The sequence below is a fragment of the Tauraco erythrolophus genome, chromosome 8, assembly GCF_009769465.1.
Source record: "Tauraco erythrolophus isolate bTauEry1 chromosome 8, bTauEry1.pri, whole genome shotgun sequence".
Lineage (NCBI taxonomy): Eukaryota > Metazoa > Chordata > Aves > Musophagiformes > Musophagidae > Tauraco > Tauraco erythrolophus.
The window spans coordinates 8,300,560-8,313,754 of record NC_141472.1 but is presented as its reverse complement, the minus strand read 5'-3'; the positions used below and the strand labels follow the sequence as shown (position 1 = coordinate 8,313,754).

The 13,195-nt window shown below is 41.4% G+C and overlaps 1 protein-coding gene across 2 annotated transcripts in view; it reads left to right on the top strand.

Moving 5' to 3' along the window:
• TFPI (tissue factor pathway inhibitor) overlaps positions 1 to 4,458 on the top strand; it is a 42,698-nt gene extending 38,240 nt beyond the window's left edge. For both annotated transcript variants that reach the window (XM_086615500.1, XM_086615501.1), the window contains 2 exons: positions 3,470 to 3,652; positions 4,213 to 4,458. In XM_086615500.1, the coding sequence (XP_086471626.1) occupies positions 3,470 to 3,652; positions 4,213 to 4,325 (296 nt within the window). In that variant the 3' untranslated portion in view covers positions 4,326 to 4,458. The remainder of the gene's footprint in view (positions 1 to 3,469; positions 3,653 to 4,212) is intronic.
• Positions 4,459 to 13,195: the final 8,737 nt, after the last annotated feature.

Sequence of the window (13,195 nt, the reverse complement as noted above, 5' to 3'; positions counted from 1 at the left end):
AGGTCTAATTTCCTTCAAAAGTTTTTGATGGAATTGGCATGCTTCTGAGGAACACTTCGTATTTCATCATATCAGCATTTCCCAAAAGACTTTACACCTGGAAATATTTGGCTAACTCAGTTTGGAAGCTTTCATTTTTCCTTTGCCTGTATGAATTGTAAATTCTTTTTTCCCATGCCTGCTCATGAGCTGACTTTTGTCATACGTTTTTGACAAATAATATGCATAGCAAATTTAAGTTTATGAGCTTGCTATTTGGAGATTTAAAACCTGTTTAAACCAGGTGTTTTGGATAAACAGAATACCATGTATTCAAGGGTAAAGTCAGAATCTCAAGGCCTGTTGCTGTCAATGTAAATAACTTCGATTTCTGTAGAAGTTGCATCAAAGGCAATAGGATGGGCCATGTAGTTCCATGTATAAAGAAGTTAGAAAGCATTTAATTACATTCATTAATTTTTAGGTTAATATTATCCATTTGATGTTAGCATGTAATGAGTTATGTATTGTAACAAGTAATGCTACTTGCCCTGTGAAAAAAATTACTAAAATGAAATCTAAATTGTGAAAAAAAGTAGAATTAAAAATAGCATTTCTATGTCAAGTAGTCTCTCAATAAAGTTGACATTTGTAGTTCATAGACCTGTATAGACTAGGTTAGGGGAAAATAATTTTGATAATACATTGCTAATTTTTTTACTCTTTTCAGTGTGTACCCCTTCCTCTCTGTGTAGTTTTGTGGGTTTTGGGGTTTGCTGTTTTCTTTTATGTTTTCCATTCATAGACAAAGCAGGAGATGAAACATTTCAACAACTTTCAGAAAAATGAGATTGTGAAACTAAAACATTTGAGAGAGAAACTCAAGAACCAGCATAATATCTAAACTTACTGTAGCATCATATACATAAGTATTGTGTTAGAAGCTGTGGCTGAATAGAGACAAATTACCTGGATCCAATGCTCTCAGTGACTATATTAACATACTGGCTCGCAGTCTTATAGCTTGTCCTGCCAATAGAGATGCTGAGTTGAGCATGACACAGTACATATTTTAGGTTTACAGCAACTTAAAATTAACAGGGCTTTTAGTGATCAGTATATTAAAATCAATTCAGAATTTTTATAATCCTCAGCAGACAGGAAATCATGATAAGTAATTTCATTTTTATTTTAACATTTTTTTTTTGTTGCGAAAAATGGCTGCTATATGGCAACATATAGCATAGAGGTTTTCTTCATAGGCTGGTTGCTTCTGGGATTGTTGAGAATATGCAGGTATTTTGAAGATGAACAGGAATAGTGTTTTGGATCTGAGGAATTTATATAGCAAAGATCTAGACAAAGAAAAACATAATTTTTAGAAAGAGTACAAGAGAATAGCATTTGGATGCCGCTCTGCCAGTTGCATTATACGTATATAGGTAGTCCTTATTCACCAGTAACCATATCACTGGCTCCGTGACTTCCCTAAAGCTTACAGTTGTTGTGAGAACTCCTTCATGAGGGGACTCTGGAGTGCCTCTGGAAAATTCTGCATACCAGATAAGTGATTTACATGACAAAGTATATATTTAAAATCTGTTACATAATTAACAAACCTATGCTGTTTGGCTCTTTCATCACTGGCAAGCCTTTCTGCTTTGTTCTTTTCAGGTTGAGAATTATCAGGTTAAAATAGGTAAGCATTTTTTTTCATGTTGCTGGACATGTTCTTTGAAAGCTAACATACTTTCCAGCGAGAGACAGATGAAATTAGTTCTAGGCACAAGAGTTCTCAGTTAGAGCAGTACCAAAAGCATTCCACTAGTTAATTTAACTACCATCTTCATTGTAAGTAAAACAGTAGATTTAATACAAATTGCATCACATAATGGGCTCTTACTCTGGATCCAGAGTGAACCTTACTTTTGCAATAATGTCACAGTTATAAAAAAAAATTAAGTAGTGCTCATTTTATAATCTGAAATAAGCTTAGTCTGTCTTGAAAAACCAACTCATAACTCAGTTTTTGCATTTCAGGATCCTTTTGAATAGTATGATGCTGTTAACACAGCTTTAAATATATTATTAATTTCATTTTACTGTCTTAGCCTTCCATAAATCATCATTCTATTTCTTTCCTAGCAATTTTTCGTACTTTTCACCATGCCAGTTCAGCTATTAAACTTGGCAGATGAACCCTTCTCAGCACGTGCAATATGTGCAAGACAAGTAAGATGTAGTATGTTATTTTTGGATATTTTCTTATCAGCCTCTTGAATTGCCCAACTTAATTCATAAATTCTTGCCTTCAGCAACTCATCTGCTCTGTTGTAACCCAAATTATTCCCTAGAATTTTCACTTGTTTTTAACTCTGCACCACATCTACCTGGCTTTGTAACTTCAAGAAAGCCACCTGACTAGCTTCACATCTCCATTTATGCATTCAGACCCCAGCTGTCTCAATTCTGCTACTTCTTGGAAGAAAATGGCACTCCTTTAAGTCCCTCTTAACTGATGATATAATGGCTCCCATTCAGTTTCACGCATCCTGTGCAGCAATTGTGTCAGTTATGATTTTGTCTATGAGTCACTCCAGGGTGATAGATGATGAAGTTTCTCCAGGTTTGGGAATTCTGGTATGGATTTGCTTCTTGAACTTGTTCAGTGCCCATGTACTTCGGATAACTCAGGTTCATCTTCCAGCGTTTCAGTTCTCATACTCTCACTTTGCAGCAACACTGAAGAAACAAAGCATCAGTCTGCTCCTTCGAATGGTAAAAACCTAACAGCAGCACTAAAGCACCAGCACCTCAGTCACTTTGTGCACTTTCTCTTCACATTTAATCCTTTGTTATTCTGCAAGTTACAAGCTATTTCTTGGTAATTGCTCAGTGTTTTCCATTAGACTGACTTCTATTATTCAGGTCAAGCTTTTTTTATTCATATGACAAACCCAATATTAAAGTATTGAATCTTACATTGGAAATGATGGTTACTTTTACCTTTTACTTGATTTCAGAAGTCTAACAGTAACTAGGAAAATTCACTTCATTAATTATCATAAATATTTACTGTATTTTTAAAGCTGTCCAAGTTAAATTTATTTCACTTCACTTTCTGCAAACACTTCACTTGAAACTTCTCTGATTGTACTTGAATACTATCTCCTATCATGGAAATGGCAATTTTATCACTAAATAAATATATAGGAAACAAAACTTGCTTTCAGGTAAGCTTTTGCTGGCTTTTGGTATTCAAAGAGAGAATAACATTTCCTGTGGTATTTTCTGTAATCATGAAAAGACAGATGCTTATGTAAAGTATCCTGGATTTTCAAGAGGGCAGAATTACATTTACCAGTAATTTTCATATAAATGTCAAAGTTCTGTGAGCTTCAAATCTCACATTCGTATTATTATATCAACATAACAGAAAACTGGTAAATGGCAGTGTTGTCTCTAACCTGGTTTTTCTTGTTATTTCTAGAGCCACCCCCTATCCCATCTTTGTGCATGACCCCTATGGACAGAGGACTTTGTAGAGCCAAAGAGTTAAGATTTTTCTACAACTACTCAACTGAAAGATGTCTCCCATTTAGCTACAGCGGTTGTGGTGGGAATGAAAATAATTTCACCTCCAGAAAGTCATGTTTGAGGATCTGCAAGAAAGGTATGGGAAGTGCTACTGCCACAGGCTATTGTTAAGAGGTAGGCTAAAACATTCTTGCAACTTTTGGTATTATTGGCCTGATAAAATGTATTACTTTTTCATAGAAATAAATACAGTTGCTTTAGAGATAACACTATGCTTTACTCTCCAGTTGACTTTGAGGGGGTTTTTTTTGTTGCGTTTTTGTGAAGTTTTTTAAGACTGACATGAAACAGTGGTACAGTTCCTGCCCTTCTCCAAGGCACCCCTCTGATCTTGAGTAAAGATTTTATCAGTATTGGCCTGATAAAATGTAATAGCTGAAAGTCTTAGAAAAGTGAAAATGGAAATCAGAAGAGAGACAGTGATAGAGAGAGAAAGATGGACAGTAAAATACAGTGCACAAGAACAGAAGTAAGACAACTTGGCATTGGTCAGGCATATGAAGACTTTAGGTAAGACAATGTTCTTTTTTCAAGAATATTTCTTGAAAACGAGAAATTATTTTCTTGTCTCTTATTTCTTGTAATCTTGGATGTTTTAGTGATACAGCATCTAATCTTTCTTCATTTTACCTTTAGGATTCAATAAAAAAAAAGGTGAAAGAAGATTAATAAAAATCAAGAAGAAAAGAAGGAAACAGTCAGTAAAGGCTCTGGGCGAGGAAATCATCCCTGAAAGAATACAGCTTTGATTTTTATGGAAATGTGAAGTAAACTACTATTCACCTGTGAATTAAAGCCTTTAGTGTACACCATTTAAATATATTTACTGTACTGATTATTTTGATTACGTATTATTAAGCTGCTTATATTTTTATTGTGTATTCGTCATTCATGTTAATAAAGATTACTTTTTACTTTGAAAAAGGCTCTTAAACTGTAATTTGATTGTATATAATTGTCAGAGCTGGAACAGGACAGAACAGACTGTATGGGTGTATAACTCATAATGATGAAAAAGTAGACAAGATTCAAATTTACTTTATTACCTCATTATTCTTTTTTGAAATCTATTTTTGTGCTAAAGAAAGCATAATGCTTGTCAATCACTTGTCAAGAATGATTATTTCAATCATAGTTTAAAAGATAGGTCTCGCTATAAAGAGGAAATAGACACTGGGTTTGTTTTAATCAGATTTGTTTTAGGTTATGCAAACTAGATTTAACTCCGTCAAAGTGCATATAATTACACGATTGTAAAATGAATGTAAGATCAGAATTAACCCACCAAAAACCATGAAGAGAGTGTTAAAGTTGTAAATGTGTGAAGCAGTGTGACAGAGATTTGCAAAGATTTAGAAATATATTGATTGATATATGAATCATTGATTTTTATCCTTGTGACTGAACTAGTCTCATGCCCAGCAACTTAATAATTTCTAGAAATACATACTAAGCTTTTACACAAAACAGAAGAAATTCCTTTCAAAGAAATAAATACAGTTGCTTTAGAGATAACACTATGCTTTACTCTCCAGTTGACTTTGAGGGTTTTTTTTGTTGCATTTTTGTGAAGTTTTTTAAGACTGGCATGAAACAGTGGTACAGTTCCTGCCCTTCTCCAAGGCACCTCTCTGATTTTGAGTAAATCTTTTATAATGAGTTTTTTTAAAGGAAGGAAAGAAAGAAAGAAAAAGCTAGTTGGATTCCTATTAAGGTTTTTAGAAGCACTTTGCTTCCTATGAAACAAAAGATACTAGGATATTTTTGAAGCTCTCTCCTATCTTCTTTGATGTTGTAAATATTTTTTTTAATGTATCACCTGTTTTTATGTTTAAAACTACTGAGGATGGTTACACTGCCATCTGTGAGACATTGTGTGGAAATAAGTAGCTGAAATAGATGTGAGGGGCTCAGACACTAACAAGGAGCAAGGACAGCAGTGAGAATAATAAATGATTGTGAGAATAATAAAAGATCTGTTGGACTAAGCTGCCTTCGTGCTATGACTCGCATGTATGATTTCAGAAAACCTACGTTTTATATGCCTGATGAACTTTGGACTAACTGCACAAAGAGGCTAAACTTTACTGCTGAAAATGAAAGCATTTATGCATTCTAAATATCTGAGTGAGGGGGTAAGTAAAAGTCACAGATTTTTATACAGAAATTCTATCCAAATAGACCTTTCTGGTGCCTAAGTCTTTCATGATTCTTTTAATCTAGGATCTACTAATGGTTTGAAAAATGCTCATGAAACTGAAATGTACACCAGAAAATATTTATGTAGAATCTTATAAAACGTATGAGCACTTACAGTGCAGTAGCTGTATAAATCGGACAAGTGCAATTCTGACAGAAAACCTGTAAACTCCTTAGACTGCTGAAAACTAGTACCGTCAGGTGTCTGGTGCACTATTTGGCCCATTGTTACCTGCCAGTTTGAATTCCAGTTTGGTATCTTCTTGTTCTAGTTCATCATTTTTGTTGGCCTCGTTCTCCAGGTATTGTCTGTACTCCACACACTAGGAGTCAAGTCTGTAGATGTGAGTTGCACTGAACAGGAGCAGAGCAGTAGGTTAAATGCTTGGACCAGCCGTCGTTGCAGGCAAGCGGAGAGCTCATGATCTAAACTGCTCACAGGCCTCTTCACTTGTAGCATAGCAACTGCCTTAGCACAGCAGTGTACACAGTCTCCTAAAGCACAAGTTGCTTTGGGTGCACGAGGTATGGGAAAGGCAGGACTAACCAGTGGGCTGAAGACCCGCTAATGCCCCAGTTACCCTGCTTCTACACTGACGCTGGCTTGTGTCAGCCTGGCTAGGAATGCAGGTGAGTGCACAAATGTCTGCGTCTTTTCTTTTATAAATTTTATGATTAAGGTGGAAAAAGTATCTATCTTATCTTCCATTCTTAAGTCATAATAATTTTCCATGGGCTGCCAGTATTAAAACTTACATAATTGCTAGATGGTGTGATGTACCTTGGAGTGGAGACAGAGCTGAGGTATGTGCAAGTTGGCTCCTCCGGCAGCTCAGTGAGTCAGTAAGCACACTCTGAGTCTACGGTTTCAGATTAAAGCAAAAAAGAAAGTGTCAAGTGCTGGGTAAGTAACACATTTGCAACAGCTGCCTTCTGTCACTGATGTCTGACAGATGGGCAGTACTATCCTATTCACCGTGTTAAAATCCTTTTCCAAAGAAACATGGTATTCCCTTGTGGACTCATACACACAGTTACAGTTGGGGTTTGACCTTGATGATTTAAGCCTGTGTTCTTTCTGAAGTTGGGAACCACCGATAAAGAAGATAGAAAAGAAAAGAGAGTGTGAGCAGCTGGCCTGGGGAGTGTGAGAAGCTAGCGCAGGGAGTGTGAGAAGCTGACATAGGGAGTATGGGAAGATGATATAAGGTGTGTGAGAAACTGATATTTAGTTTAGTAGTGCTTTTTTAAGCATAGCCAATAGTAAAGCTAAAATAGGCGCGTGCACTATTGTTTGTAACCAATCACAGCTGGGTAAGGGGTGTGTGGACACATCGTGGCTGGAGTGATGATCTATAAAAGCTGCTTGTAAAATAATAATAAAGGTGTCTCTGGTATCACATCTACAGAGTCCGTGCATTCAACTGCCACATTCCCTAGCATGATTCTGAGATATTGACCATGACCATGACCATTAAACTAAAACATCTTCTAGAGTTTCATATAAAAGACTACAAAAGTCATTCTTTAGCAGCAGAAGTGCAACATTCAGGTAACTCTAGTGTTTATATGAATCTGTGTTACTGGTGGCAGTGTTTCTTTAAGGAGAGTTTTCCCTCAGCATCAAGCCCAAATGCAGGTGATGGTGACAGAGCTGTTTCTGAGGCAGTGTTCTCCGCCCAGCTGTGGCTGCAGCTCTAAACCTGGTAGTGTTTTCAGTTGTGATGGGACTCTGACCCCTTGCAGGGGTTGGGAGGAAGGGGAGGGGGTTTGCCAATGGTGTTTCTTAAAGCAGTCCCACCAAGAACACAAACAAAGATTTGTAAACTGTTTTAAGTTTTATTAGATCATAAACTTGAATGATGAACTTCCTAAAGCAGAATATTCTGAATGGGGCAAAAATTTGAAAGACAGATAGGAAAGAATAGATGCATTTGTTTGTACACAGATCGCCTTGTGATTCCTGTGTCATTTCATGGTAGTATCTCTGTCGTGGGTTAGGCCACTCCAGCAACCAAACCCCCCCCCAGTCATTCACTCACCCTCCCCCAGCACCAGGGATGAGGGAGAAAATTAAAGGATAAATGGGAAACCTGTGAGTTGAGATAAGAACAATTTAATACAGATGATTTAATACACAGTGTAGGTGCTCACCACCCCCTTTATGCAAAGCCCGTCTTGTCCCGAAGCTGCAATCCCAGACGAATGCGAGGCCCCGAAATGGGGGGGGGGGGGGGGGGGTGATAGTTTGATGTGGGGGGGGTGTTCTGGTGGCAGGGGAGGGGATTTGCTCCCTGTGCCACCAGATCTGAGTCCCATCCCCCCCAGGGGAGGTTGAGCCAAATCGGCGCCTCTGCGAATTGCCCTATTTAAGTTGGGACAAAGGGGCGGGAAAGGGGCTTTTTGCTCAGGAGCGAGGAGAGAGCAGGAGGGCGCGGCCCTCGCTCCCGGCTCCCGGCCGAGCGGCCGCTCGGGCCCGGGCCCGGGCCGGCGCCATGTGCTCAAGATGGCGCCGGGGAGCCGCATGGGGGACTCGGTAAGCACCCCGCTCCCGGGGTGCCCGCCGGGCCGAGCTCCCCCAGAGAGGATTAATATCTAAGAGAAGACAACCACAACGACCGGGTCAGCAAAGATGGAGCAGGAGGAGGTGTGCTGGAGCTGAGGCTTCCCTTGCAAATCGGTGTGAGATGGCAGGCGGCCCCCCTGCAGCCAGGGTGCACTCGGCGGAGCAGCGACCCACTCGTGGCCCGTGGAGAAACCCACGTCGGGAAGGAGATGCCTGAGCCCAGGAGAGGTCGTGGAGCAGGGGATGCGCGACCAGGTACTGTTGATAATGGGGCATGGAATGCACGACGAGGTCGTGGAGGCATCTGGAGACCGTGGGACGACCCACGCCGACGCGAGTGGCAGCAGCTCCCTAAGAGGCCGAGACTGGTAAAGCCCGAACTGGTGCGATCCATGGGGAGGATTGCAATCCTGCGGGCAGGACTTACTTTGGAAAAGTTTGGGGACTTTTTCTTTGTGAGTAGGGGATCCACCGAAGCAAGGGAAAAATGGTGTAAAGACTCCTCCTCCTTTAAGAAAGGAGCGGCAGTGAACAACATGGATGAACTGACCTGTACTCCCCCATTCCCTGTCTCCCTGCGCCGCTGGGGGGAAGGCAGAGCCAGGAACGAAAGGAAAATAGGGGGTGGGGAGGTGTTGTTTTAAGATCGGGCCTTGTTTTCTCTTTCTCCTCTCAAGTAACCAGTTTCGTTCCCTTTTGTCTTTTGTTTAGTAACTGTTAATAAATTGTTTTGTTTTTAAGAAGAAAGCCCGAGTCATGTTTTGCCCGAGACCATGTTGGTGGGTGCTCCCGCTCGGTTCTTGTCTCGACCCTCAGTCCAAAAAAAAACCACGACAGGGGGAGAGAGAGAGATAGTACTCCGAGAGTGGGAGTACTGGAAGAGAGAAAAAAAAAAGGCAATAGAGCAAAAGCGCAGCAAGCGCAAAAGAGCAGAAGTGGTGAAAGAGCCAAAGTGCAAAAAGCCCTTCTTTCCAGCTGTCTCTCACTTTTATACTGGGCATGACGCTGCATGATATGGAATACTAATTGGCCAGTTTGGCCCTCAATCTTAAGTTTCACCACAAATCACAAGGTTTAGGGGTGTATATCAGTTTATTTCTTGCATTATTGTGATGCCGTCTCGACTCCCATGACAAGCACTATAGCTACTCATACTACAATGGTATCAGTTGCCCCTGCAAGGAAAAGAAAATGTATACAAAAGTTAGAACATGAAGGAGAGCCAGGGCCATCACAACAACCAAATGAAGAAGAGCAATCAGGCCCATCAGAACAACCAGACAAAGAAGAACAACCAGAGCCATCACAACGATTGATGGAGGAAGAGCAACCGAGGAAATGTGTACGAAAGTCAGAACACAGAGGAGAGGATGATGATGATGAAGAGCAACCAGGGCCATCACGAGAGATGAAGCGGGAACGTTCTGTTTCACCCCAGAGAAAATCTCAATGGAGGAGAAGTGACATCATAGATGAGACAATAACCACCCGATCTCTAAAAATGAGCGAGCTGCGAGATATTCGAAAAGATTATGGTCGTTTTAGAGGTGAGCCCATTGTCACTTGGTTGCTCAGATGCTGGGACATGGGAGCCAATAGTCTGGAGTTAGATGGTAACGAAGCCAGGCAGCTAGGAGCCCTTGCCATGGATGGAGGCATTGATAAAGCAATTGGAAGACAGACATAAGTTTGCAGCCTCTGGAGACGGCTCCTGGCAGCTATAAAGGAAAGGTATCCCTACAAGGATGAGGTGTCATGTAATGTAAGCAAGTGGACCAACATAGAAAAAGCTGTTCAGTATCTGAGAGAACTGGCTGTGCGAGAGTTGATTTATTTTGACTCAAGAAGCAGACGAAGATGTGAAGATCCAGATGACGTCCGGTGCACACGACCAATGTGGCAAAAGATTCTACGGCGTGCGCCACCAGCATATTCCACCTCATTGGCAATAATGGACTTCGGAGATGATGATACACCACTGTCCGTAGGTAATTTGGTCACCAAGTGAAAGTAAACTGTGGCCTGCATACCGGTGCCAAAGGAATTGAGAAAAATGCATTAGCGATATCAATCGTAGTGTACCACCTGGCTGCCTTTGACCCCAGTTCATACTGAAGTTCCAGCATATCTGGCACGGCAGCACTCAATGGTGGTGTAACTTCATTCAAGCCACGATAGTCTACTGTCAGCCTCCACTCGCCATTGGACTTATGTACGGGTCATATAGGGCTGTTAAAAGGTGAGCGGGTCTTCGTGATGACTCCTTGACTCTCCAGTTGACAAATCAACTTATGGATAGGAATTAGAGAGTCTCGGTTGGTACGATATTGCTGTCGGTGCACTGCTGTAGTAGCAATTGGCACCTGTTGTTCTTCGACTCTCAGTAACCCCACAGCAGAAGGGTCCATTGAGAGACCAGGCAAAGTAGATAGCTGTTTGCCTTCTTCTGTCTCTATTGCACCTATGCCAAAAGCCCACTGACACCCTTTTGGGTCCTTGTAATACCCTCTCTTAAGATAATCTATGCCAAGGATGCACGGCGCTTCTGGGCCAGTTACAATAGGGTGTTTTTGCCACTGCTCTCCAGTTAGGCTCACTTCAGCCTCTATCACAGTCAGTTGTTGAGAACCCCCTGTCACTCCAGAAATACAGATGGATTCTGCCCCTCTAAAGTTCGATGGTATCAAGGTGCATTGGGCACCAGTGTCCACTAGAGCTTTATACTTTTTGGGGTATGATGTGCCAGGCCACTGAATCCACACAGTCCAGTAAACTCAATTGTCCCTTTCCTCCACCTGGCTGGAGGCAGGGCCCCTCTAAAGCCTGTTATCATATTCATCAGAGGAATCAGCAGGATTAGAGTCAGGGTTGCTATGAGGATCAGCCCTCCCATTTTGACAAGTGGACTGCTCACTGTAGACCGGGGCAACAGCTGTCCTGGAGGAATTGGAAATATTTCTATTCCTGTTGGTTCTTCCTTCCAGCTGGCGTACCCTTGCCTCTAAGGCTGAGGTGGGTTTTCCATCCCACCACCTCATGTCTTCTCCGTGATCACACAGGTAGAACCACAGCTCACCCGGTGATCTGTACCATCTCTCTTGTCTCTCTCGAGGAGGGTAACACCTGGTTCTAATAGCTGAAATTCTATAATGTTCAGGTGGTGGGAAGTCTACTTTTTCTCTTAATTCTTGGACCTACTCAGACAGCTTTTCCACAGACGTAACACAAGCTTGTATAGAAGTATTATCATCATATCGTTGGAGGTAAGTGACCAGATTACCTATGGACAGTGGTGTATCATCGGCTCCAAAGTCCATTATTGCCAATGAGGTGGAATATGCTGGCGCACTCCACAGAATCTTTTGCCACATTGGTCGTGTGCACCGGACGTCATCTGGATCTTCACATCTTGGTCCGCTTCTTGAGTCAAAATAAATCAACTCTTGCACAGCCAGTTCTCTCAGATACTGAATAGCTCTCGTTGGTCCACTTGCTTACATTACATGGCATCTTGTCCTTGTAGGGATACCTTTCCTTTATAGCTGCCAGGAGCCGTCTCCAGAGGCTGCAAACTTGTGTCTGTCTTCCAATTGCTTTATCAATGCCTCCATCCATAGCAAAGGCTCCTAGCTGCCTGGCTTCGTTACCATCTAACTCCAGACTATTGGCTCCCATGTCCCAGCATCTGAGCAACCAATGATCTGACAATGGGCTCACCTCTAAGACAGCCATAATCTTTTCGAATATCTCGCAGCTCGCTCATTTTTAGAGATCGGGTGGTTATCGTCTCATCTATGATGTCACTTCTCCTTCACTGAGATTTTCTCTGGGGCGAAACAGAACATTCCCGCTTCATCTCTCGTGATGGTCCTGGTTGCTCTTCATCATCATCATCCTCTCCTCTGTGTTCTGACTTTCGTACACATTTCCTCGGTTGCTCTTCCTCCATCAATCGTTGTGATGGCTCTGGTTGTTCTTCTTTGTCTGGTTGTTCTGATGGGCCTGATTGCTCTTCTTCATTTGGTTGTTGTGATGGCCCTGGCTCTCCTTCATGTTCTAACTTTTGTATACATTTTCTTTTCCTTGCAGGGGCAACTGATACCATTGTAGTATGAGTAGCTATAGTGCTTGTCATGGGAGTCGAGATGGCAAGCACAATAACCCGAGAAATAAATTGGTATGCACCCCTAAATGGTCGATTGACTTTGAATATATATATAATTAAACATATATTCAGGAGACCTTGCAACAAAATCAAACCTGTTAAATTATTCCAATGACGTTCAGCCTTATCAAAATCGACATAAGCTTTTGTAAATGAAAAGTCACCAGTATAATTGGCAATGATATCTGCCAGGTGACGCTCAAAATTAATAAATGAGCTTCACATCACCATCCCTCTCTGCACCGCCGAATACAGAGACTGAGCCGGTCCCAGCACCGATGATCTTATCAGAGTTACACCGTACAGTATAGCAAAACCCTTAATTAACAATAACATACTTTTCATACCATTCCAACACCCAGAGCCAGAAAACCGCATAAACATTCCACCTAATATCATATAAGGTATATAAGGCAATAAATTATACATGTCTGGTAACATGTATGAAAGCATAACAAACAACATTACGGCCAACAACATCCACGGGAAAAAAAACACAATGGAAAATCACAGCAATTTACTTTCTTATCTCAACCCTTTCGGGCCCCACGTTGAGCGCCAATTAAGACTGTCGTGGGTTAGGCCGCTCTGGCAACCAACCCCCCCCCAATCATTCACTCACCCTTCCCCAGCCTCAGGGATGAGGGAGAGAATTAAAGGAGAAACGGGAAACCCGTGGGTTGAGATAG